Genomic DNA, 27,823 nt, shown 5'->3' with positions numbered 1-27,823 from the left:
TATAAAAAAGTCAACTCCCAGCCAAATTGATCTATATAGTTCACGCAATTTTATTCAAAATCCCAGTATTTTTTGAAGTGTAATCCTAAAAGGTTAAATTGTAAAAAATCCACCACTACAGCAAAGAAAAAAATATAAAAATATTTTCTAAGCAATAAAAGATAAAAAAAAAACAAACCCTAAAATCCATGAAAAAAGGGTTTAATATGCTTCCATATAAAAAATCCTTCAGGATCAGTATAAAACTCCCAGCAACAACAGGAAGTCAGGCAGTTGCTACTAACAGGCAGCTCCACTGAAATGCAGTGACACAGAATGTCCTCACAGCAGCAGTGTTAAACCACAGACCACATCGGAACCACCGCTAAACCAAACGGTCACTGTAGGGGTGGGAATCCTGGAGCTAAAATTATCTACATTCTACACTTCTACAATGTTTGAGTTTTATAAGGTGAAATGCATAACTTTTGGAGTAATAATAAAGTAAAATAATTATTTTAATTAGCAATAATTGTGCCTTGGATAAACCTCATTGGCTATGGTACTGCCACTGTGCAAAACTAAAAATAATTATTTTAAAACAGCTATTTTTCATCTTCCTTTCAAGAGATTTTACAAAGATCTATTTAGTACCTCTTGGTCCAGGTTATAATCTTCATTTGAATTAAGTGCAATCTTCACAGTAATATAATCCCCATTTTTCACAGCATCCCTCAATAAAGCTAAAATGAAAAAAAGAATAAATTAGGCTTCTGTATTTAGATTCATGAAAAGTATCCCCATAACTCCCAAACTACTTACTACTTGGAATGGGATCTGTTTCAGAAAAGTTCTCATCTTCCCCATCTAGATGCTTTTGAAAATCTTCTAATTTCATCCATTCCAGCTGCAGGTCCATGCCCAGACTCAAAATCTGCTGTCTGCTGTCTGTAACATAAAAGGGCCTTAAGATACTTTTTTCTGTACTATAAAAAAAATACAATGCCATTTTATTAGATTGGTGGTATCTTAATCAAAAATTTATATACACCTTTAACATGTCAGTGTGTCATTGAGTCTTTAATGAAATTTCTGATTTTCTTTGGGAAGTAACATGAAGTTACAGTGTTTTACATTGAGAAGTTATAGTGTTTGAAAGGCATAAAGATAAATTGGTAACGTATAACTATAAAGTAGTAAACTATGAATTTTAAGTACAAGATTAAATAGATCAAAGGACAAGAGAAATCATAGGCATTCTGTTAGAAGAATTGATAACATTTATTTCTTTGCCCATTCTTCTTGGACATACATTGCTTTCAATCCTTTATGTAGGTACAGTCACTGGGAATGTGTAAATCAGACCTGTGTATAAATAAAAGTAATTGCCCATGGATCCTTCCAGATTCTGCTTCCTCTAGCTAAAAGCCCTGTCTGCTGAGAGCCTCCAGGCCCCTCTCCTTGCACTGTGAAGCAAATGCTGGTCTCAGCTGTCTGATCCATATACTCATCGACACTAGGATGGATGGCTCATCCCCTATGGACAGTGTAGCAAGTGAGCCTTGAGCATAACTCACTTGGAAGTAATTAAATACGACTGAAAAGTACCCATGTTTGATGGTAAGAACTAAAGAATTTTCACCTAAAACCAGTTCCACAAACAAATGGATATTAGGCAGTTAACCTTGTTGGGGCAAGCACTACTCTTTTGTCACCTCTGAGCATGGAGACCTGGCAGCACGGCCTCTGAGTGACACACCTGGATTTGGACACCAGCTTCCTGTTAGCTGTGTGACTTGGAGTAAATACCAGAACTCCTGTTACCTCCCTCTCTAAATAGAAAAACTAGCTAATACCCCATAAACAGTATGTAACTATTTCAATGAATCAACGCATTTAGACCTACAATGATCTATGATGAAGAAAGTGAGGAGCCATATTTGTGCTAAGCCATAATTGAGTCCACAGTGGGACCTCCTTCCACAACTGTGGAATACCACGGACCACAGGAAGCACAGGGGAGCAGGACAGAAGAGAGGCCATATAAAATGAGACATGCGAGGGACTTCCACCAAGATGGAGGCATAGGTGGAAACACTGTGCCTCCTCCCACAACCAAGTTTAAAAACAACAAAGTTTTAGCAACAAAAACGCAGCCAAACCACAGAAAATTGAACTATACGGAAGTCTGACAGCAACAAACCCTTCAGCCAAACCAGTAAGAGGGTTGGAGCCAGCAGCAGAGCAGGGTTGGGCAGGAAAGATCCACCAGACTGAGGACTGAGCGCAGATAAAGCGGTGAAGGAGCGAGCAGTGAGACAGATGGCGCAGGCCCCAGGGCGGGAAGCAGCAGAGGGGACTGCTATTGTCCCTCTCTGTCCCCGCCCCCACACATCGCGTCACAAACCAGCGACCTGGGTGGCCCCGCCCTGCTAAATACCTAAGGCTCTGCTCTTCGTACGTAACAGGTGTAAACAGAGCAAAACATTATGGCTCAAGAACAATTCAAAGCCCCAGAGCCCATAACTCTAAGCGACCAAGAAATAGCCAAACGTTCAGATGCACAGTTCAAAACACTGGTGATCAGAATGCTCACAGAACTGGTTGATTTTAGTCACAAATTAGAGGAACGTAACATATGAACGCTAAACTAATTGAAATGAAGGGAAATGCACAGGAAACCAGTAGTAATGGAAAGGAAACTGGGACTCAAATCAAGGGAGTGGACCAGAAGGAAGAAAAAAAATGAAACACGCATCACTGAGAGAAAGTATGAGTTGGGGGGTCCTGGTCTGGCACGTCCCACTCTCAGTCCCTCGTGTAGTGTCCCCCACCACATGGATGGTATGCATGTCCTGGTCAGGTTCCTTAAGCTGCCAACCCCCATCTCCCCTCTGCTGGTGTGATCATTTGGCCACCATCTTTGTTCCCTCTGTTGCCCTGGAGGACATTACAACACACAAGGAAGCCCTTAATAAACTCACTCAGCAAGCCTTGAATGTCAGCTGACAAAGCCTGTCTCCACTGAATACTGAAAAGTCCCTAGTGAGAAAGCTGTCCTCCAAAGGATGGCCCTGCATATGATTACTGCCTCACGGAGACATCTGTGTCATTGTCCAAAGAGAATGTGTTCATATCATGAGTCTGCTAATGTATTATCTTCATTAATTCACATGAAGACACATGTGAATGCCCTCAATGACCTGACGCCCAGCCTAGTGGACATAATAAATCATTGGTTCTGATCTTGGAGCAATTGGTGAAAAAAATTATTTCTTACTTTGGGAATCATTACCTTAACTTGTTTCCTCTTGCATGTGCCTGTACTGATATTGTGGTGTTTGCCTGGAATGCTGATAGAGCCACCAAATAAGCCACCTCCACGCTAGTGAAGCCCCCATGCTGTCCGCCGGGGACACATTATGGAAGAGGAGGCATGTGACATTGTAAGGGTCAGTCATAGGGGGTGGAGTGCTAGAGAAGGTCATCCAGGGGATCTGATCACTGGTTGCGCAGTGAGCCAGATGCAGGCAACTGGAGGCTCCTCACTCCTCCCTGTACATCCTGACCACCATTCCCACAGCGGGAGTCACTTCAGGGATGCAGCCTTGAGAGAGGAAGGAACTGTGAGACCACCTGGACTGAACCCCACTGAGTCTTTCCTATAAAGTTTTAAGACTTGGCAGGCAGTGTGGAAATCTACTTGTCTAGTGGTCACCCAAGATGAACCTCGTATGTAAGTTCCCTTGCTTATTCCACCTACCTAGCACCTGCCAATCTGGGGAGGCTGCACTTTCACAGTCTCCCCTCGCCCTCTGTGTAACAGGTGGTTCATATATCACCAGGGACGCCCAAGAGTGCACACCAACATCTACTGCATGTGTCCTCATTGTCTGGCATCCCAAACAGCAGAGCTGCTATTTGGCACCTGGGCTCTAGGCAACCCACTTCCTCTTCCCGTTCTATTGGTCCTAACAATTGTCCCAGTTTCCTGCAAGCTCAGCAGTGCATCAGAAAGCATAATTTAACTGATGCCAAGGGCCTAGTGGTTTTGTATTAACAGGAATACCCAGACAATCCATTGTGCCATATATTCACAAACACGTGAAGCTTTACAATTATTGTAAATAATTCTCTTTAACTGTTTTAAGATTCACAAATTACACAGTCTTATCACATGAACTGTGCTTATTCTGTCCTAGTTGTAACTATGTATATATGCACTCTTTCTTCTAGCCTCTCATACCCAGTGTGCCCAATATCCCACCCGTGGCTCTCCTTCTGCAGCTGATCCCAACGACCTTGGGAGGACATTTACAACCATCTTATTTAGAAAATGAGACTTTTGGCCAAGATGGAAGTGTAGGTAGACACACTGTGCCTCCTTGCACAACCAAAATAAGGATGACAACAATTTAGAAACAAAATAACAACCAGAACTGACAGAAAATTGAACTGTATGGAAGTCTGACAACCAAATAATTAATTTAACTCCTCTGCATACATTCATCCAGACCGGTAGGAGAGGTGGAGTCGTGTGGCCAGGTGGAAAGGGGTCACAGCAAAAAAAAATGGTGGCATCGAGTGTGCAAGGCAGCTGGCTGACCAGGCAGTCCCACATTCACGCGCAGATAAACCAGGTGAAATTGAGAAGTGAGAGAGACAGACAGCACAACCCAGGGTCCCAGCGCTGGAAAATAAAGCCTCAAAACACCAATTGAAAACACCTGTAGGGGCTGAGGTGCTGGGAGAGACTCCCACACTCACAGGAGAGTTTGTTGGAAAGATCCACAGGGTACTAGAAGGTACACAAGCCCACCCACCCAGGAATCAGCAGCAGAAGAGCCTAGGCTGCTTGGGGGAAGCAGTAGAAGTGACTGAAATCTGACAGCAGAGAGCAGAGCAAGCGCCATTGTTCCTCTCAGACTTGCCCCCACACACAGCATCACAACCCAGGAACTGGGTTGCCCCATACCCTGGTGAACAGCTAAGGCTCCACCCCTTATACAAAACAGGTGCGACAAGACAAAAAAAATGGCCCAAATGGAAGAACAGATCAAAGCTCCAAAAATAATACAACTAAGGGATGAAGAGATAGCCAACCCGTCAGATGTGCAATTAAAAGCACTGGTAATCAGGATGCTCACAGAATTGGTTGAATTTGGTTGCAAATTAGATGGAAAAAATGAAGGCTGTGATAAGTGAAATGAAGGAAAATGCACAGGGAAGCAATAGTGATGGAAAGAAAACTGGGACTCAAATCAAAGGAGTGGACCAGAAGGAGGAAAAAAATGACCAAACAGAAAAGGATGAAGAAACAAGAATTCAAAAAAATAAGGAGAGGCTTAGGAACCTCCGGGACATCTTTAAACATTCCAACATCTGAATTATAGGGCTACTAGAGGGGGAAGAGGAACAACAACAAGTACAAAACTTATTTGAACAAATAATAAAGGAGAACTTCCCCAATTTTGCAAAGGAAATAGTCTTCCAGGAAGCTCAGAGAGTCCCAAAGAGGAACACACCAAGGCACATCATCAAGTCACCCAAGGTTAAAATGAAGGAGAGAGTCCTAGAAGCAGCAAGAGATAAGGAGACAGTCACTTTCAAAGCAGTTCCCATTAGACTGTCAGCTGATTTCTCAAAAGAAACCTTCTAAGCAAAAAGGGGCTGGAAAGAAGTGTTCCAAGTCATGAAATGCAAGGACCTACATCCAAGATTGCTCTATCCAGCAAAGCTTTCATTTAGAATGGAAGGGCAGATAAAGCACTTCTCAGATTAAGGTCAGGTTCAAGGAGTTCATCATTACCAAGCCCTTATTATATAAAATGTTAAAGGGACTTATCTAAGAAAAAGGAGATAAAAAATATGAAGAGTGAAAGGACAGCAAACTCTCAATTATTAATAACCACACCTAAAACAAACACAAAAGCAAACTAAGCAAACAACTAGAACAGGAACAGAACCACAGAAATGGAGATCACATGGAGGGTTAGCAACAGGGGAGTGGGAGGAGGAGACGGGGGAAAAGGTACAGAGAATAAGTAGCATAGATGGTAGGTAGAAAATAGGGAGAAGGTAAAAATAGTGTGGGAAATGTAGAAGCTAACGAACTTATGACACATGGACATGAACTAAAGGGGGGAATGTGTGTGGGAGAGGGTATGCAGGGTGGAGGGGAATGAAGGGGGAAAATGGGAGAACTGTAATAGCATAATCAATAAAATATATTTTTTAAAAAGTCATTTAGTACAAAGTTAAAAGGACAGGATACAAGTAAGTATGCATTTGATAACTTCCTGATAGATACCATTAAGATATATAATCAGGCTACTTGGCAAGAGTGGAAAAGGTAGAATACCTGAAATCTTTAAACATTTTTAAATGTGCTGAGAACATCATGGGGACTCAAAATATTTGTGTGGACAATTTAGAAACCACAGAATGACCTAAGTCTTCAATATAAAAAGCTGTTTATCCAGGAGATTCAAACAAAACTGTCTATATCATTATTTTCTGATCTGGAGTGACAGTGAAAAAAAATGAGGTGAGTAAAATCATATTGCTCTGAAAAGTCTGCAAACTGACTGCAAACACACTCACCAGAATTCTCATTGGTTTGGCACGCACCATCGAGGACTTCTTGATCACCTTCTGCAGCTATATATGCCCATGTGTCAGTCTCATCTCTTGTGTTTCTCCTTTCTTTAAGTACCTGCTTGTCTTCCTTGGCTTTGTGATCTTCTGTGAAATTACAATCCAGTGGTATTTCTTCTCTTTTCTGATTATTCTCAGGAAACTCATTTTTTTCTTCTGGAGTTAATTTAAAGAAATCAAATGCATTTCTAATTTCTTTAAATGCTGGTGAAAAACATAAAATTGATAAGGACTAGCAACCACAAATTTCTGTTGTAATCAAAAGAAAATCTGGGTTTGTATTAACAAAACGGGTATTTTCTTTCTTTTTTAAATTCTCACCCAAGGATAGGTTTTCATTGATTTTAGAGAAAGAAGAATGGAGAGAGAAAACAGAAACATCAACGTGAGAAAAATATCAATTGGTTGCCTCCCGTATGTGTCCCAACAGGGGATGGAGCCCACAGACTTTTGGTGTACAGGATGATATAACCACCAACTGAGCTGCCCAGCCAGGTCATCTTTTTTAAAATGAAATTTTTAATTTTTTTTTAAGAGTGAGCAAGGAAAGTAGGAGGTAAGAGGGAAGGGGGAGAGAGGAGAGGGGGAGAGACAGGGGAAGTGGGGCAGGGGAGAGAGAGAGATCGATTTGTTCACTACTTATGCATTCATTGGTTGACTCTTCTCTGTACCCTGGCTGGCACTGAACACACAACCTTAGTGTAATAGGACAACACTCTAACCAGTTGAGCTACCTGGCATATTCTTAACTTTTACTAATATCTGCCATGGTTGTAAAGTATGACCAGATCAAAGCCATTAAGAGGTTTCAACTGGTCTTTTTACTGGCTGCTCTATATTTAAAAAGGATTTCTATCCAACAGGAATGGCTGGTCCTAGTGTTGTGAACCATTCTTAGTTTCCACAACGGCCTAATGAAGACAGAATAATCCCAGGCATGCCATCGGCTGTTCTACTAGGAGAACTGCTTACAACTGTACCACGAAGCTAATCTTGCACACAAATAATCTCTGGGGTGAGTGGGAAATGGTAGGGTGCCATGACAGCATGCCGACAGTGTACCTAAGTAAAACTACCTGATGCCTGTGAAACTCCATTGAAAGAGAAAAGTGAAAAGAAGACTGGCTAAGTACTAGATCTGATATAATAACTCCAAAAAGGGGAAGAACAAAACATAATTAGAAAGAACTCTATTATAAACTCTGGGTACATATTTAGCAGAGGATACTAAAAATCAGACTCTCAGTAAATATCATTATAAACAGAATGAGCAGTTGTTCAAGACAGTATGTTCATAGTAAAAATGTACCTGACAGTGACGTATAACATAGCAGGGGGAAGAAAGAATGAACTACTCCAATTATACAATATTTTGAATCTTCAATCACTCTTCGAAGGAAGTAACTGTAGTCACTTAATGCATGATCCATCAAAACAGTAATTGATCTTTACTAGCTTCCACTCCACTGCTACTTAGTCTGAAGTCCTAGACAAGGCATAGAAGCAGAATCTAGTTTTACTGCTACCTCAATTACATATAGCTTTTGGGAGAAAACTTGGAGGAACAATCTGTCATTAGGAATTACTGCTTCCATGTAAACATGTTTTCCAAGTACTGCTGGTGCATAAACTAAAATACCCTTGGCGGCTTATTCAAACACTGTGATGGGGATGTTCTATAAATTACTTGTCCCAGTAGTGCATGTGTTATGGTATATGTTAACATAATCCAAAATAAATATTCAACATTATGTTTATGTAACTGACACAGAGCTAAAGACAATAAACGCAGTAAACAGTAGTTTGTTTCACCTGGTATTCACCACGAAAGAGACCTTTACTTTCCTGCCATAGTTAACTTCCTGTTTCTAGTTATTTCACTGTCATAAACAAAAGGAGAGAAAACAAGGTAAGCAGGAGGAGAAAATGTTACAAACAACTGAAGCTGTTATATAATAAACTAAGACAGCCCTGGCTGGTGTGGCTCAGTGGATTGAGTGCTGGCCTGTGAACTGAAAGGTTGCCAGATCAATTCCCAGTCATAGCACATGCCTGGGTTGCAGGCCAGGTCCCCAGTAGGGAGCATGAGAGAGGCAATGGATTAATGTTTCTCTTTCTCCCTTCTCTCTCTAAAAATAAATAAATAAGGCATTTATTTAAAAAAATTAAGATAAAATAAAATAACTAGTGAAACAAAAGCAGCCCATGGTTCTAAACTGCCCAGTGAATAAATTTTTGAGGTGTTCTTGGAACTTCTAGTCAACAGGGTGACATGGTACTTGAATCCTCTCATAACCACATCAAAATTACACCTACACTACAGAACAGCCATCATTCAGAACTGCCTGAAACCTAGCTAAATGAAAGTAAAACAAGTAGGGATTTAAAGAAGAAGCCACATCAAGATTACTAGGAGGGGAGGAGATGCAGAACGGACTGATCCCGCACCCCCATGTAGTGGATAAAAATTGGGAGGAATTATCTTGGCTGCAGAGGCGCCCACTTGAGGAGGAAGGGGTCCCAGCCCCACACCAGGCCTCTCAGTCCAGGGTTCTACAATCAGGAAGATAAGTCTTCACAAGTTCTGGCTGTAAAAAGCAGCAGGGATGTGGCTTAGTGAAATGGAGGACTTCTGGAGTCCCAGGTTTTCCTCTTACTGGGCCTGCACATGGACTTACATGGAGTCACTTACTTTGAGCTCTGGCCCTGGGGGAGCAGCTTGAAAAGCACTAGGGGCATATGGGGAGGAAGTGAATTGTCTGGCATCAGAGTGAGAGCTGAGGGGGCAACTTCTGAAAGGGAAGTGCTGGCAGAGGCCACTGTTCCTGTTCTGAGCCTTGCCCCTACAGAGATGGCAGGTGGGCACCATACCTGAGTCTTCATTAACCAAGGCAATACTCACTCTGCCCTGGTGATTCCCTGAGACCCCTCCCCACCCAACTTGCATGATCCACCCAAGGTATTTCTAGTGGCTTTCCATACAAATGGTCTCTCTTACCTCATTCCTTAGACTTCCCTAAAATTTCTCGAACAAGCACCATCTGGCCTCTGTGTACCCCATACCTCTTGCTAAATAAGTGGCCCCAGGTCTGGCACTATATCAGCTGGCCATGGGTACCTGCAAGCCCAGTAAAAGTAGCAACCATATGAAGATCACTCTGTAGCTCAAGCCAGGTAGCCCCAGGCAGGTTACAGGTGGTGGCTTATTTTGCATCTCCTGGGAGGCCTCAGAGTCAGTGTGCCCAGTGGACAGTTTCAGACCAGACTGCATTACAACCACACCACTTCCATGAATGATACACTCAAGGAACAGACTCACTGGGCACCAAAGCCCCACTGATGCAAGTCCTATTCCATAGGGTTGACTCTGGCATAGCAACTCCTCCCTGTAGTTGCAGGTGGTTCTCACAGCAAATCAGCTGGGGAGGGGGGGATCAATCCCTCCCAGTGACTCCAATAGCAATCAAGGCTCAACTACAATAGACGGTGCACACAGCCACACAGGGGCACACCTGCAGTATCCAGCTTGGGTGACTGGCACATCAGCTGGATGCCAGCATTTGAGATGGATATGCCATTAGCTGTATAGGACACATACTAAATATACAAGGCCACTCTTCCAAGTCTGGGGGAGACAGGAGCTCTAAATAATACATAGGAACAAACACAGAAAAACAACCAAAACAGAGAAACAAAGAAACAGGTCCCAATGAAAGTACAGGAGAAATCTCCAGAAAAACAACTAAATGAAATGGAGACAAGCAATCTACCAGATGCACAGTTGAAAACACTGGTTATAAAGATGCTCAAGAAACTTAGTGAGGACCTTAAGAGCATAAAAAAAATTCCAGTAAGGGCCCTGGCTGGTGTAGCTTCGTGGATTGAGTGCAGACCTGCGAACTAGACGATCGAGGTTTGATTCCTGGTCAGGGCACATACCTGGGTTGCAGGCCAGTTCCCAGTAGGGGATGAGTGAGAGGCAACCATACATTGATATTTCTCTCCCTCTCTCCTTCCCTTCCCCTCTAAAGGTAAATAAATAAAATCTTTAAAAAAAATCCAGTAAGGGACTTCCAGCCAAGATGGAGGCATAAGTAATAGACTGGGCCTCCTCGGCCTCCTCGCAGAACCAAAAGAAGGACAACAAACATAAAAACAAAAAACACTCAACACCCAGAAATGACAGAAAACCAAACTGTATGGAATTCTAGCAACCAGGGAATTAAAGGAGAAACATTCACCCAGAAGATGGTCAGCAAGGTCAGAAAGAATGTGCAGCAAGGTGGTAGCTGCAGGACCAGGTAGGCAAAGTGTAGAACTGTTCCTCTTTGACCTCTCCTCCACAGACAGCACCAAACACCAGTGACGTGTATTGACCCGCCCTGGCGAAGTGCCCCTGACAATGTAAAAGGTGCACTGAGACAGAAATATGGTCCAAATGAAAGAACAGATCAAAACTCCAAAAATAAGCCCTTGATGGTGTGGCACAGTAGACTGAGTGCTGACCTGTGAACCAAAGGGTTACTAGTTCAATTCCCAGTTCAGGGCACATGTGTGGACTGCAGGCCGGGTACCCAGTGTAAGGTATGAGAGAAACAACAACACATTGATGGGTCTCCCCTTTTCTTTCTCCTTCCCTCACCCTCCCTCTAAAAATAAATAAATAAAATCTTTTAAAAAGTAGAGGTAAAACTCCCCAAAATAATTAAGTGACATGAGACGGACAAGTTATTAGATGCAGAGTTCAAAACAGTGGTAATCAGGATGTTCACAGAAATGATTATGGACTCAAAAGAGAGGAACAAATGAAGGCTATTCAAAGTAAAACTAAAAAAAAATATACAGGAAAACAGTGAAGAGAAGAAAATTGGGACTCAAATCAACAATTTGGGGCATAAGGAAGAAATAAGCATTCACCAGAACAGAATGAAGAAACAGAATTCCATAAAATGAGGAGACGCTAAGGAAATTCTGGGACAACTTTAAACATTCCAACATCCAAATCACAGGGGTGCCAGAAGGACAAGAAGAAGAGCAAGAAATTGAAAACTTATTTGAAAAAATAATAAAGAACTTCCCCAATCTGGCAAAGGAAATAGACCTCTAGGAAGTCCAGGAAGCTCAGAGAGGCCCAAAGAAGTTGGACCCAAGGAAGAACACACCAAGACACATCATAATTAAATTATAAGATTAAAGATAAGGAGAGAATCTTAAAAGCAGCAAGAGGAAAGAAGAGGGTTACCTACAAAGGAGTTCCCATCAGACTGTCAGGTCATTTCTCAAAAGAAATTGTACAGGCAAGAACGGGCTGGAAAGAAGTATTCCAAGTCATGAAAGGCAAGAACCTACATCCAAGATCACTTTATCCAGCAAAGCTATCATTTAGAATGGAAAGGCGTATAAAGTGCTTCCAAGATAAAGTCATGTTAAAGGTGTTCATTATCACCTCACCCATATTATATTTAATGTTAAAGGGACTTACCTAAGAAAAAAATAAAAAATATGAGCAGTAAAAAAATATATATGGACAATAAAATAACAATAAACTCACAACTTTCAATAACTGACCCTAGAAAAAAACAAAACCAAAACCAAACTAAGCAATCAGAACAGGAACAGAATCACAGAAACAGAGGATCACTTGGAGGGTTATCAGCTAGGAGAGGGGTGGGAGAGAATGGGGGAAAAGGTACAGGGAATAAGCAGCATAAATATAGGTAAAAATTAGGGGGAGGTTAAGAACAGTATAGGAGATGGAAAAGCCAAAGAACTTATATGTATAACACATGGACATGAACTAAGGGAGGGGGGAATGCTGGTGGGAGGAGGGTACAAGGTGGAGGGGAATAAGAGAGAAAAAAATGGGACAACTGTTATAGCATAATTAATAAAATATACTTAAAAAAATCCAGTGAGAAAAGAAGGTTACACTAGTTGAAATAAAGAACAATTTGCAGGGACTCTATAGTAACGTGGATGAAGCCAAGAATCAAATTAGTGATTTAGAATATAAGAAAGCAAAAAAAACCCCCAATCCAAACAGTAAAAAGAACCCCAAAATATGAAGATTGTATTAAGAGCCTCTGGGATAACTTTAAGTGTATCAACATTTGCATCATAGGGTTGCTGGAAGAAGAGAGTCAACAAGAAACTGAAAATCTATCTGAAGAAATAATGATGGAAAATTTCCTAACCTGGTAAGGAAATAATCAAGTCCAGGAAGTATAGACAGTCCCAGATAAGATGAACACAAAGAGGCCCAAGCCAAGAAACACTGTAATTAAAACACTAAAGGTTAAAGATGAAGAGAGAATCCTTTAATGCATCACAGGAATAGCAGCTGGTTACCTACAAGGGAGCTCCTATAAGACTGTCAGATTCTTCACAGAAACTTTATAGGACCCAAGAAAGTGGCAAGAAATATTCAAAGTGATAAAAAGCTAGGACCTACAACCAAGACTACTCTACCTAGCAAGCTATAATTTAGAATGGAAAGACAAATAAAGAACTTCCCAAAGAAGAAAAAGTTAAAGGAGTTTGTTACCACCAAACTACTACATAAAATTTTAAAGGGTCTTCTACAAGGGAAGATAAATAAAAGATCAAAAATACAAATAATAAAATGACAATACATACATATCTATCAACAATTGAATATAAAAAACAAAATAAATGAACAAGCAGAGCAGAAACAGACTCATAGAGAACATTTTGAAGGTTGCTAGATGGGGGAAATGGGTGGAAAAGGTAAAGGCATTAAGAAGCACAAATTAGTTATTACATAGTCATAGGGATGTAAAGTATAGCATAGGGAGTAATAATATTCTAATAACTATATATGGTGTCACATGGGTACAAGATTTATTGGGATGATCACTTACTGGGTTATGTAAGGTCTAATCACTACAACTGACACTAATAAAATACTGTATGTCAACTTTAATTGAAAAATAATAAATTATTAAAGAAAATAATAATTAGCCCTGACTGGCATGGCTCAGTAGGTAGGTGCTGTCCTGTAAACTGAAAGGTAGCTGGTTCCATTCCCAGTCTGGGCACATGCCTAGGTTGTAGGCCAGATCCCCGGTTCGGGGTGTGTGAGAGGCAACTGATTTGATCTTTCTCTCTTGCATCAATGTCTGTCTTCCTCTTTCTCCTTCCCTTCCCCTTTCTCTAAAAATAAGTAAATAAAATCTTAAAAAAAAAAGAAAGTATTAAAAAAAGAAAGAAATTTACCAGTTCAGTGACACTGCAGGTTAGAAGAGAGACTGTTTCACAGTACATTAAATTCCTTGAATAAAAGATGGCAATGGGCCCTGACTGGCGTAGCTCAGTGGATTGAGTGCCGGCCTGTGAACCAAAGGATCACGGTTCGATTCCCAGTCAGAGCACATGCCTGGGTTGCAGGCCAGTTCCCAGCAGGGGTCACATAAGAGGCAACCACACATCGATGTTTCTCTCCCTCTCTCCTTCTGTTCCCCTCTAAAGATAAATAAATAAAATCTAAAAAAAAAAAAAGATGGCAATGGTAAATGGTATTAACACTCACTCTTTAATCCTTTTGGCTCTTTGTGGCCTTTTTCTTCCTTGTCTAAATCATGCCTTTTCTGGTATTTTTCTTTGGGTTCATTTTTTTTGGTCTCTTTTTCCTGAAAGAAACACACATAAGACCCAAAAACATAAGAGCTACTACCACCTAATGCCTTTGTGCGCCATGGCACCTGACCACTGATGGTTAAATCTTTTACACAGCAACTGCTTCCTCAATTGAGATTATTACTCAACCACAATTTACAGCCCTGGCTGGTGTGGCTCAGTGGATGGAGCACCAGCCTGCAAACCAAAGGGTTTCCAGTTCAATTCCCAGTTAGGGCATATGCCTGGGTTGCGGGCTGGGTACCCAGTGGAGGGTATGCAAGAGGCAACCACACACTGATGTTTCTTTCCCTTTCTTTCTTCTTCCCTTCCCCTCTCTCTCTAAAAAAATAAATAAAACCTTAGAAAAAAACCATAATATATAAAATATCAAATTAAAAACCCAATAACAATTTCCTGAACTCTCTGTTAAGAATTTATTACTAAAAATAAAGAAAATTCCAGCTCTGACTGGTGTGGCTCAGTGGGTTGGGCATCATACCCCACAAACTTAAAGTTTACCAGTTCGATTCCTGGTCAGGACAAATGCTTGGCTATGGGCCAGGCCCCCAACTGTGGGAGCAAGAGAGGCAACTGACTAATGTTTCTCTCCCTCTTTCTCCCTCCTCTTCTCCCTCTAAAATATAAATAATAAGTAAAATCTTTAAAAAAAAGGAAATTCCCAAAAATGTTATCCTACAGTCCTATTAATCAAACATGACCTTTTATTATGCACATTCTGCCTTCTCAGCTAATTTTGCCAGTAGTTTTGTTTAAAATTCTTTTTTAAAATTTATATTGCGGACATTTTATATAAATAAAATTTCATAAAATTTTATAGTTTTATATGAATTTTCAAAACTTTATATGGATAAAATTTCAAAATTTCATAAAATTTTATAAACTCTTTTATTTTGGCAACACTGACCTCATAATGAATACTTCCATGGATATATAATAAGTCTCAAGTTGATGCAACATTTTCTTAACCATTTCCCTTATGGCTAAACAGTTAGATTGGTGATTAGTTTTAGTGATGATAATACTGCCATAAAAATCTTTCAGAGCTCTTTCTCCCTTGAAAATGATTTCCTTAAGCTAAATCTACACAACTGAAAATGAATAAAACATTACTGTTTTTATAACCCTTGATAAAGACTGCATATATCAATATATGTATGAGTATTTTCATAATGTGGAAAATGTTTCCACTTTGAAAACCCATATAAAACTATTTTTACAATAAGGGGATAAGCTATTAAACATTTTTACAAAAAAAGACTTAATGGGAGAAAAACTATTCTCACAGATCTACTGTTTTCTCATTTATTTGTGAAACTCTGACTAGTCAAAGCAGAGCTAGCTGGATAGGAACATTCCTTATTAGATTTTAACACACAATCCTTCAAACGACCCCCCTAGTACTCACTTCCCTGGCCAAGTCAGTGGCTTGGAGGCCCCTCTCTTCCTCACCCAGCCTTGAGCTCTTCTGTGTATGGGAAGGTCCATGTGTCAGATTATCTGGCTCTGTGGTATTTCTGCTTTTGTCTTGATTCCTTTGCTTTTTATGGGCATTTTTCTTCTCTAAAGAAAAGTTTTTGCTTTCTAGCTTTTTGCTCTCTTTAAGTTCCTCAGCCTTTCTGGGTTTCTTTTTGTTTCTCTTTCCTCTGACATCAGCATCCTCATCAGCACTTCCGGACCCATCCAGCTGTTTATCTAGAACAGAGTCTTGTGCTCCATCTAATCCTGCTTTATCTTTTCCACTTTTAATCTTCAGTTTCTCTTCTCTGTTGTCAGACCGTAAATCTTCACTGTCCCCTTCATGAAAGGGAGGGTCACTGAGTATACATGATTCGGATTCCAACAGAAATTCAGCACATTTGTCTTTTTTTGTTTTTCTGTTTTCTTTGGAATCTTCTTTTATTTTACTTTTAAAATCTCTTATTTCACCCTTTTTAACTTTCTTTAATTCCTTAGTTTCTTTTATATCGTCCTTCTTGGGCTTTTTGGATTCCTTTAATTCTTCTTTGGCTTCAGAAATTCTTTTCTTTGTCCTTAAATCAAAAACTGAAATTTCAAAGCCCTCCAGGTCTGGCTTCGATTTCTCTTTTAGTTTACCAGTCTTTGCTTTTTTCTTCTTCAGATCATCAGGGCTTTTCTCTTCTCTCTGCCTTAATTTTTTCTTTTTCTTTTTTGGAGAAGTATCTTCTTTTGTCTCACTCTGCTGATCACTATCAGAGTTTGCCTCAAATATGTCATTATTTAAAGATAGTCTCTAAAAAACAAAAAATTTAAATACTCATTAACGTAGTAATTTGAAAGGTTTTGAAAAGTAGTACTAACAATATCTGTTAGAAGTGTTTTTTTCCTCCCTAGAAGTTTCTCAACTCCTTAAAATTACTTACCTAAACAGAAGTTGTTTAATATTACCTATATCTCTGATTTAGCAAATAAATGCTACTGATGAAGAGCTTCAATTTTAGAAAGCAGATGTGAACAATAATACTGTCTTATGTATAGTGGTGGTGGTGGTGATAGGTTTGTAAATGATTTGAAGTACAAAATTCCCCAAATCACCAGTAACTAATTTATATAGACTTTCTTGATTATCATTAAAAAAAAAAAAGAAAAAGTAATTACTGATCCAAATACAAAGGTTTTTTTAAAAAAGGTTTTTGGGTCCCAAAATGTCCATAAACTTCCTGTTAAACTTCACTACTGTATATGGAATGAGTAAAGATGACACCCAAATCTCACCTCTGCAACTGATTTATTATATACAGTTGATCCTTGAACAATGCAGGAGTTAGGGGCAACAAGCCCTGCACACTTGAAAATCTGAGTATTACTTTGAATTCCCCAAAATTTTACAGCTGTGGGGGACTGGTTTCAGGACACTCCTGAACAGCCACAGATACAAAGCTCCATGCATGCTCAACTCCCTTATATAAAATGGCATAGTTCCAATATAAACATAGTGGGTTCTCACATCCACAGACTCCCATGGTTGCATCTGCAAATGAGGAATGTGAGAATATGGAAGGCTGGGATGATGGTATATTTACTGAAAAAATCCACATATAGGTGGACCTGTTTAGTTCAACCCCATACTGTTCAAGGATAAACTTACTTCAAATTAGATATTAGACTGGGAGGTAGGGAGAAAAGAGATACTAATTAACAAATAAATGCACCTATTTATCAAATTGATAATATAACCACAGAGAAGAAAAACAAAAGAATTAACCCAAGTAACTTTAATACTAAACACCCCTAGTAAATCTTGTAAGTATAGCAAACCTGCATGTAAATGTGGAATTTTATAAGAAGTGATGTAGCAAATCTGAAGCTAATTTCTAATCATTGTAGTACGGAAAAGTCAGTACAAATAGAGTTGATGGGAACCAGTGTTCTCAAGATATAAAAAGGAAGCTAGTATGATGACCAATGAGAATAAGAGGAAGCCCCTGTAGTGATGGACTGAACAAATGTGTACCTTTTACTTTAGTTCTACTTTGGGCTTAGAAATAATGGTACCCTAGTAGCAGTTAGTACATCTTCGTTTCTAAAACCTCTTCCTCCCTAAAGAGAACCAGGGTTGGAGCAGAGAAGTTCATGGCAATACTGAAACACCTCTGCCAGAAAGCAATGATGTGCTCAAAACTGATAAGAGAATATAAAAAAGATGCAGGGGGTAGCTTGAAGGTAAATTTGGAACCATTTTGGAACCCACTAGATAAATCTGGAACCATTTTAGTATTAAGGTGAGTAACAACAGTAATGGACATGATGCCTGGACAAAGGGGTCCATGAGTAAACTGACACTAAGGGAGAGGGAGGAGTGGCCTTTTATGAACACAGACTGAAAAATACAAAGTAAAAGAATTAGAAAAATCAGTATTTTACAATCACCACAGTAGTAACTAATTTAGGCATGAATCATACAAGTATTTTAAAATCAAGGGGTGAGAGGTTATTGGAAAATAAGAGATTCTCACAGTTTCAAAGATTATTTATTATTATTTATTGTCAGGTTACTTATTATTTTAGAAGTAAAAAGTTATTTTTTACTCAAAAGGGAGAAAAATGGGCCTATCATATAATTTATAATGAGTAATAAATTATAAACTGACATATCTTGATATAATTAATGCACATGATTCTGAATCTAATCATAAGGAAACATATCATCTAATTCCAATTTTTAAAAAATAGTTTATTTGTGATTTAACATTAATAAGCATTCATCTAATTCCGGTTTGAACAACCTTCTATAAATCAACTGGCCTAGCCTCATAAAAACTGTCCATGTCATGAAAGACAAAAGGTTATGAATATCTAGAAAACAGGAAACTAGAAAGACATGTGGTGAAGCGCCCTGCATGACAGAAAGCAATGGAGGACGACCTTCAGGAACAATGGGGAAGCCCTACTGAGTGCAGCAGATGTGTCAGCTGGACATCAGACAACAGTGTTGCTGACATAACACTACTGATGTGTCACAGTGGGGATTCTGAATTTCCCTGAGGATGTCTCTGTAGTTAAGAGACACATGCTGAGGAATTCAAGAAAGTCTGCAATGTGCTCTGAAGTTATCGTTTCCTCACCTACAGCTACCACTCTAAGTAATTTCTGTAAGAGTACTGAATGACTTCTACTTTCTCATTTTCCTTCTGTCCTAAAGAGTTTACTACTATTGTCCATCCCCTTGAAAATCATGCTAAGGACTGGTGTTGATCTTATTTACAAACTTGAAGAATTAAACATCTTGGTTTTACTTGCATTTTCTGCAATAATAAAGGGAAAAGGAGGGGGAAAAAGAGGACTAAATTTAATCTTGCCAGGTGCATGATTAATATTATTTCAAAAATATTTTAAACAAGAATTATAAAACTGATTTTTTCAAAATACAGTCCATCAGATTACTTGGAAAATAGTAATAACAAGCACTATCCTGCATCCTATACCAATTCCCAGCCCATACCTTTTTCTTTAACTCAGGCCTGTATTTCTAGTTGGAGGCTTGAGATCTTCATGAAATGACAAGTAAGTAATGTGTTCAAAACTGGGCCCATTCCCTAAATACACCATCATTTATCTAGGTTCCCAAACATGTAATCTTAGTCATCTTTGACTCCATTCCCCCCCCTGAGTCAGATCAGTCATGAAACCCTGTGGAATATGAATCAGTGCTCCAACCTACACGACCTGAATTCGGTTCCTTACTTCTCCCTTTTGGCAGTTTCTCCCCACCAGAATCAATGATATCTCTGCTAATAAAGGCAGAAGGGATGACAGAATTAGAAAATTACTATTTCCCAACCTCTAATGAATTAACGGTTCTAGGCAATGATCATCAATGGCTCCTAAAACCTACACATCAAATGTTAGGAGCACTCCAATAATGGAGCAGATGGAAAACACATGATCTCAATAATTACCTCACCCTCACTTTGCGAGAGTTAACTAGACATTATGTGCTTTCTGACAGGTTGTGTGGAGGTGCATGACACCAAGTGTAATTTTCCCTGAAAAAACTAATTCAACCTGAATGCAGTCATCCTTCTGCGTCTAGCTACCAGCTTATAAATAGGGGGGATAGAGAAACATGTTAAAAGACAACACACTCAGTCAAACCCAGAATATGGAAAATTCTACAGAAAAATGTGGTTTCTTCATCAAATAAACAGCATGGGGAAAAAAGGGGGAGGGTTAGGGATAGAAATAGTTACATATTAGGAGAGATTTTAGAGTTTATCAATAATATACAATGTGCAGGCCTTTTTCAAATCCCAATTCAGTCAAATCAACAAAAATGTTTTTGTTTTGAAACAACAGGGGGAAACTGAACATATTATTAGATATTAGAAGGTACTAAGAAATAAGTATAAAGTTCTTGATATGATAATAATATAGTGGGTATTTTAACAATTCCTTTTATATACTAAAGTATTTCAAGGGGCAGGGATATGACATCTGAAATTTCCTTCACAACTTTTTGAGTTGCTGCAGTCAGCAACTCAAAAGGGATGGGGAGAAGCAGAGAGGAAAAAGAAGAATGTATGATGATTCAATGATGATATTATAGCCTCATGATACTGATACCCTGTCCATTTTTAGATGTTCAAACTTTCCTTAATAAAATTCTTTTAAAATCACCTTTCTGAAACATCAATCTCATGATACGACTTCCCTCAAATTTCTGCTGGTCTTTCTAATGCTAGAATGGTCAAGCTGGACCCCAGTTGCACACCAACTTCCCCAGACTCCATTCTGCTTCACTCGCATGTAAACCTTTAGCTCTTCCCACCATTCCCAAGAAAAGGTGCTTTTGCACAAACTCTGTTGGTTTGTCCCTGACTCACCTCCTACGGTTCCTTGAATTCATAAATTTTTAAAAAGATTTTACTTACTTATTTTTAGAAAGAGGGGAACAGAGAGACAAAGAGAGGGAGAGAAACATCCCAACCTGCAACTCAGGCTTGTACCGTGACCAGGATTTGAACCAGTGACCTTTCAGTTTGTGGGATGATGCCCAACCAACTAAGCCACACCAGTCAGGGCAAATTCCTCATTTTTAAGGGCTCAGGACAAATGATGAATTCTCTATAACTTTCTGCTCATCTCAGAAGTTGATCGCTCCTTCCTGTTTGAGTCTCCACAGCACACACAGTTACCTGAGAACATGTGTCCCTGCTTCAACACCTCCCCAACCCTGTTCCCTAGTTCTGTGAAGACATACCTCACACCTTTTTGTGTGCCTAGTAATGGACACACATTACAGCTGGACTTCTAGATGAATGAACATAAAATGATTAGCAATGAGGCTGGTGCTATCCCTTTTATTGGGTGAACAAGTTAAAAGAGTTCTAAAATTCTGAAAATCCTAAACTGTACAAAGAAAGAAAGTCCTCTGGGGAGTTTCTATTCACCAATTTTAAAATGGAGTCTCCACAGAAACTAGATCAGTCCCCTTGCCGCCACAGCCATTCTGCACCACACCTACTCTCTCAGCCTTGCCCCTGTCAGCCAGCAGTGTTTCCCACCCCATTTGGTGTCTGCTGTAGCTATCACACAATAGGGTAGCAGGGTCACTTGTAAGTTCCTGGTCCTTCTAACTCTTCCTCAGTCATCTGGGAGAGGCTTGAATGCTGGCTCCTTACCAAGTATCTCTGAAAAAGGACTTTTCTTTAGTCATTAGTCTATTCCAAGAGAGTTACAATGTGAAGGTTTTAAATATACAACAGGTTGATTTAACTAGTTTATAAATGTAGCAGTTAGATTTTAGACACCAAAATACTCTATTTGAAAGAATCAGTTAGCTGTATTTTAGATGAATTGGTAGGTATGCTCCCTGGGTGATGCAGCCCCGGAATCCTTAGCCAGATTCACTAAAATTAGGGCATAAAGATTTGCTGCCATCTACCTCATAGCATTATTGTCTGCTATAGCAAAACATTACTAAATGATAGAAATACTGATCTATTAGTGTTCACTTTAACATAACCATAGATCTGGCTGATATGGCTCAGCTGGATGGAGCACTATCCTGCAACCAAAGGATTGCAGGTTCGAGTCCCAGTCACTGCATATACCTAGGCTGCAGGTTCGATCCTGGTGCAGGTGCTTATGATTCCTGGCATGGGCAAGTATGAGAGGTAACTGATCGATCATTCTCTCTCATGTCAATGTTTCTCTCTCTCCCTTTTCTTCTCTCTCTCTAAAAGCAATGAAAAAAATGTCCCTGGGTAAGGGTAAAAATAAAAAACAGTAAGTAAAAGCTATAAAACAATAACAAAGATTTTAAAATCACATGCCACAAGCCTAAGCACTTTTAGTATACTTGCAACCTGCCTTATTACTCATTTTAATAGTCTTACCAGTAATATAAATCTATTAGTTATTATCCAAATGAAGACAACTCTGAAAGTAAAATGGGGCTCTAGCAGTAATTACAGCAAGTCAGCAGACACAGACTGGGGCTGACCCAGCAAGTCACGCCAATGTGTTTACGTGACACCTTGGTCTACGGGGATGTTCAGTGATACAGTATATGAGAGTGTAGTGACAGAGTGCCTGATGACACATTTGTGAAATGCACAACACAGACATGCCCAGGATCGTCTCCTCTGGAAGTATACTCTCGCGCTCTTAGAACCATTACTACCTTTTTTGAGAACTATTTTGAGTAAAAAAGGAGGTGTTACCAGAAATTGTTTTCTTACACAACATTATACATTCTAATAAAGACAATTCTAAAAGAAAAAACTTAAAACCATTTTGAGCCATGGCACTACTGGAACAAATGTTTACTTCACAAAACGTACCCTTATTTAAAATAATGTTTATTTGGATGTGCAAATTCTAATTCATTTTACATTAAAAGGGGGTGTGTGTGTGTATATATATATATATATATATATATATATAAAATAATTATTCTACAGCCACACTTTACCCCTAAATCGAACAAATAAACAAAAAACCTGTTCTCAAATTTTAAAATTAGCCCTGGCTGGTGTAGCTAAGTGGACTCAGCACTGGCTTGTGAACCAAAGGATAGCGGTTCAATTCCCACTCAGGGCACATGCCTGAGTTGAGGGCCAGTTCCCAGCAGGGAACACATAAGAGGCAACCATACATTGATATTTCTCTCCCTCTCTCCTTTCCTTCCCCTCTAAAGATAAACAAAAATCTTTTAAAAAATAAAAAAAATTAAAAGCAAAACTAATTTCTTAGCTGAGAAGTATGCAGGTGATTATTTCATAATAAAAACACATTTGTCTGCTGGTTAGAATATGTTGATAAAAATTATTTTCAAAGAAAAGCAGAAAGCAATATCCTCAGTATATGGTACTACCCTTAAAAACATGTGCACAACCTGCAAGGTACCTCAAAATAAAAGTTGGACTTTACCTGCCTTTGTGTAAATATGACCATTTAAAGGTCTGGCTCATATAAGATACTCTATATGTACTAAAAAAAAGCTACGTCTAAAAAGGTAGGAAAAAAAACCTCAAAAAGGTAAAAACAGTACAATGTTGCTGTGATAGCAGAGGCTGACCTGTGTCATAACATTAGCCATCAAAGTGTGAGGCAAGCCAGCAACTATGTAATCTGTACACTTTCAGGCCATTAAAAATGAAGGGCTGCATTGCACATGAATGTTAAGTACCTCAAGCCCTCGCCGGATGGCTGAGTTGGTTACAGCATTGTCCCATACACCAAAAGGTTATAGGTCTGACCCCCTGTTGGGGTGCATACCGACGACAACTGATAGACATTTCTCTCTCATATCTCTCTATCTCCGCCCCACCCCCCGTCCCTTCCCCTCTCTCTGAAATCAAAAAAATACTTCCTCGGATTAGGATTAAAAAAATTTTGTAATCAGCAAAAAGATAATAAGTTATTCAAATGCTAAATGATAAAATATTTTAATAAACAAATACCATTTCTACATCATGTGTATTTTCTGGTAAATAGCATTAACAACCACTTCTGAGTTATTTTCAGGAAACACTTGTACCTTCTTATATGCTTTCTAAGTTCTAAGCAAGTAGTGCTCCTACAATTAAGGAGAAAAAGAAACAAATCAAATATTCTTACAGAGGATACTGTGGTAAAACCTCATAAGACAAAAACTTTGGGGACTGGGAAATACCACGATTTTCATAGGCAGCATATATGTCGCTTGTATGAACACAGATGAACAAAGCAGTTTTCTCCTACTAACAATCTATTTCTCTATCTATAGTCAAAGTATCACAGAAGCTTATAAATGGCAAAACTAGCAGGTTAGGAACCAGATACATTTTTGCCATATGCTTGTTCACTGATACCACCTCAATGATTAGACCAAAAAGTCATTAGCAATGTAAACACGGGAATCTTTATGAACAACAATCCATGAGAAGGCAGACCTGAGACTTTAGTCTTAAAAAGATTCAAAATGTTAGTAGTGTCTTGAATTTAAAATTACTTTGGAAATAGGTAGGACAACTTACAAAATGATAAAGTGGAGAAGCATCTTTCTAAAATTAGGACAAAGATTTTTTTAAGCTTAAACTATACCTCAAACAAACCAGTCATCATAAATCATTTAAAATCAAGATAGAGAGTTGCTGTTGGGTTTCGCCTGAGGCTTGGTAAAGGGAAATAAAGGGATGAGAAAGCCAGATTTCTTTAAAACACTTCATGGGAGAAGTTTCAGCAATGTGTTGCTAATAAGGCAAGACACATTGAGAAATACACCTTAAGAAGACTTCAGTCACAAAGTCTAAATTTAAATTTTAGAATATGAACCAAATCACTTATTAAAACATGTGCATTTGTGTTTGTGTGGGTTTTGAGGGAAAGAAGTAGGGAAGGAGAGAGTAGGCATCCATTCTAGAAAAGTGAAGTATAACTATAGAAAAAAATTTGGGGAAAAAAGTTTCTCCTTTAACCTGAACTCATTTTGTAAGGGGGTTGTTTCCTTTTTGCAAACATTTTTGCAAAAATGCAAACACTTTTAAAATACTGAACGTTTTGCTTAGTAACTTAAAGCCATTTTTATTAAAGGTCCTGCTACAAAAACCTAATTTTAAAGCACTGATATTCCACTCCTCTAAGTGGATTTCAAGCTACAGCCCAAACCAAAAGGTAACTACAGTGGTTAAGAGTGCAGTCACCTGGCTCTATCATTACTAACCTGTGAACTTGGGCTAGTTTCTTATCTAAGCCTCAGTTTCTCATCTGAATCCATATAAAGTGCTAACCTAGTAATTTGTACATACACAGTACAAGTGTTCAGTAAATAAAATCTGCCTCTGATGTTGCTGTTATTAATTATTATTAACACTAAACACTGTTAAAACTGGGTCCTAATATTGTTTTAATCATTTTAAAAAATACTAAGTATTTTTTAAGATGTGGTTGAAAACTCAAATTGTAGAGAGAGAAGGGATGACTATTCAGTCCTTAATAACTTCAATAAGAATCTGTTTCTTGTACCAATTTTCACTATATAGCCCTAAGTTCAAGAACTTCTGCTAGGATTTAAAAAAAATTATTTCTATAAAAACAAAAACTCAAAAGCAAGAAGTTGAGTCAGAATTGGTTCAGTTTATAAATAGAAGCTATAAATGAAATTTACATTGTAAAATAAACCAGGAACTTCTTCCATGATTGATAAATAAAGTCAATTCAATTATTTGTGGAATAAGAGAATCAAGGATAAAAGAGTGGACAAATCAAAAGAAGAAAACTCTTAAACCAAATTTGTGTGGCAGTTTTAACATTATCCCTCTCTAGCCCACCATCAAACCTTTTTCCAAATTGCTGATGAGAAAATTTAACTTCTATGTGTTCCCTCAATCTTGTTATCCTTCCTTATCATCAGGAAGAGCTACAAAAAGCAAGAAAGCAGCTAAAAATTAAATTGGAAAAAGAAGAGAAAAACAAAAAACCTGGATAATCAGACCTGTGGATAATCTAAAATGAATTACAATTTATCATTTAATAACATGATCTAAACATTGTTTTATTTTAATTAGCAGAAAAAGCACACATAAGAAATATGTTAATAATGCAGAATAAATACAAAAGTCTGCACTTTATCTGTAGTAGTAATGTGAACGGCACACAAAATACTCCTGAGGTATATACAGAAACAAGGTGCTCACATCATGGACAGTTTATTATGCCTTTCCCCCTATATTTATCTTACTCTTAGGTTAAGGGAAAATATTAACACATCTAAATTATACTTTTTCATGAACTGCAACCACAGGCTGACTATAGAAAGAAGAGTTTTGCAAAACTCAGTGAAAGCATTTTGTGAGAACTAACTGGCTATATAGAATTGGAAATAAGAGTAGTATATATTTTACTATTATTTGTAAATTCTTTGCTGCATTCTCTATAGTAAGTAAAATTTATAAACTTATTGTACTAAAAACAGTATGAGATAAAACATGATACCTGAATATCTTTCTTGACTGGTTTAGCTTTGTTATCCACAACTTTCTTCCTAAATTCAAGAAGAACTTCTTTACAGTCCTCAAGATGAACCTCAGGCTCCCACGTATCATCATCTGATGTATATCCTTTCCATCGAACTTTGTAAAGGATTTTACCCTGTTATATAAATTAAAAACAGGCAAATAAAGGACATTACTGACTTGATTAAATTTCCTAAACAGTATAATTGCTGAGAATATAGGAACAAACTTGAAATGAAGGTTAGTATCATTATAAAGTATATTCATATCCTGCCATGGTTAAAAAATACAGGGGTACACCAAAAGCAAAAACAAGTAAGTGGGACTACATCAAATTAATAAGCTTCTGTATAGCAAAGGAAATAATCAACAAAATGAAAAGGCTGCCTACTGAATGGAAGCAAATCATTTAAGGGGCTAACATACAAAATATATAAAGAACTAATACAACTCAATAGCAAAAACCTGAACAATCTGATTAAAAAATGAGAAGAGGATCTAAACAGACATTTTTCAAAGAAGATATTAAATGGCCACCGAGTACACAAAAAGGTGTTCAACATCACTAGTCATCAGGGAAATGCAAGTAAGAACCACAGAGATATCATCTCATACCCATTAGAATGGCTGTTATCAATAAGGACAAAAATATATAAAGTATTGACGAGGATGTTAGAAAAAAAACAAAAACCTGTGTACCGTTGGTTGGAATGTCAATTGGTACAGCCACTATGGAAAAGGGTATAGAGGTTCCTCAAAAAGTTAAAAACAGAACTAACATTGATCCAGCAATCCTGCTTCTGGGTATTTATTTGAAAAAGATAAAAATATTAACTTAGGGAGTTGGAAGATGGCGGCGAGGTAGGTGTGTGCACAGGTGGAATACCTAGCTGATCTGGGGAACAGCCAAAGGAATCCCAGCATATATGAATATTGGAGGCCAAAATTGTAGAGGACATTGAAAAACACATGGTAAGAAGATTGCATTGGGATGTTAAGGTCCCTGGGACCAGTGAGGGGACCAGGGCTGCTGCAGCCCCTGGCCTGGCACCTGCTGGGCCTGCAACAGGATCCTTGGACAAGAGCCGAATCAACCACTCCCTCCCCTGCCAAACAGGGAGGACAGAGCAGCACCAGGATGGACCTGAATGACTGAAGCTGCTGCGGGTGAATAAAGACAAAGTGGGAGATGCGCAGGGGCAGTAATGACCTACTGAGACTGTGGATGCTGGCTGTGCCATTAGCAGAGAAATTGGGGAGCTGGGTGATGCTGGAGAAAAGACAAGAGATGGGAAGTGATGGACCCTGACCCAGATAGTCTCTGGTCTGGTTGGAAAGTTGGGCTGTGTGAGAGGCTGGGCGCTTGTTAAGTGACCAGCTTGAACAGGAGGATTTTATTCAAAAAAGGCTTTTGATCGCTGTTTAACAGGTAAGTCTCCCACAGTGGCTGCCCCCTGCAAAAGCCACGCCACAACCACAGCTGCCCCTGTTGCAGCCCAGGCAGCCCAGGGAGCTAAGAGGAAGGGAGGAGGTGACCCACCTCCCAGCAGAGAGCAGCAGGGCTAGGGGAC

The 27,823-nt window shown here is 38.9% G+C and overlaps 1 protein-coding gene across 1 annotated transcript in view; it reads right to left on the bottom strand.

Annotated features, from left to right (window-relative positions):
- The window catches only part of MPHOSPH8 (M-phase phosphoprotein 8), a gene marked incomplete at its 5' end in the record, with an annotated part of 43,921 nt that extends 17,533 nt beyond the window's left edge, over positions 1–26,388 (bottom strand). Inside the window, 6 exons of the mRNA XM_053672837.1 lie at positions 634–722; positions 802–927; positions 6,583–6,840; positions 14,186–14,285; positions 15,701–16,546; positions 26,233–26,388. Coding sequence (XP_053528812.1) covers positions 634–722; positions 802–927; positions 6,583–6,840; positions 14,186–14,285; positions 15,701–16,546; positions 26,233–26,388 — 1,575 coding nt within the window. The remainder of the gene's footprint in view (positions 1–633; positions 723–801; positions 928–6,582; positions 6,841–14,185; positions 14,286–15,700; positions 16,547–26,232) is intronic.
- Positions 26,389–27,823: the final 1,435 nt, after the last annotated feature.

The sequence above is a fragment of the Artibeus jamaicensis genome, unplaced genomic scaffold, assembly GCF_021234435.1.
Source record: "Artibeus jamaicensis isolate MK-2021 breed Jamaican fruit bat unplaced genomic scaffold, CSHL_Jam_final contig_793, whole genome shotgun sequence".
NCBI lineage: Eukaryota > Metazoa > Chordata > Mammalia > Chiroptera > Phyllostomidae > Artibeus > Artibeus jamaicensis.
This window is presented reverse-complemented; position numbering and strand designations above follow the sequence as displayed.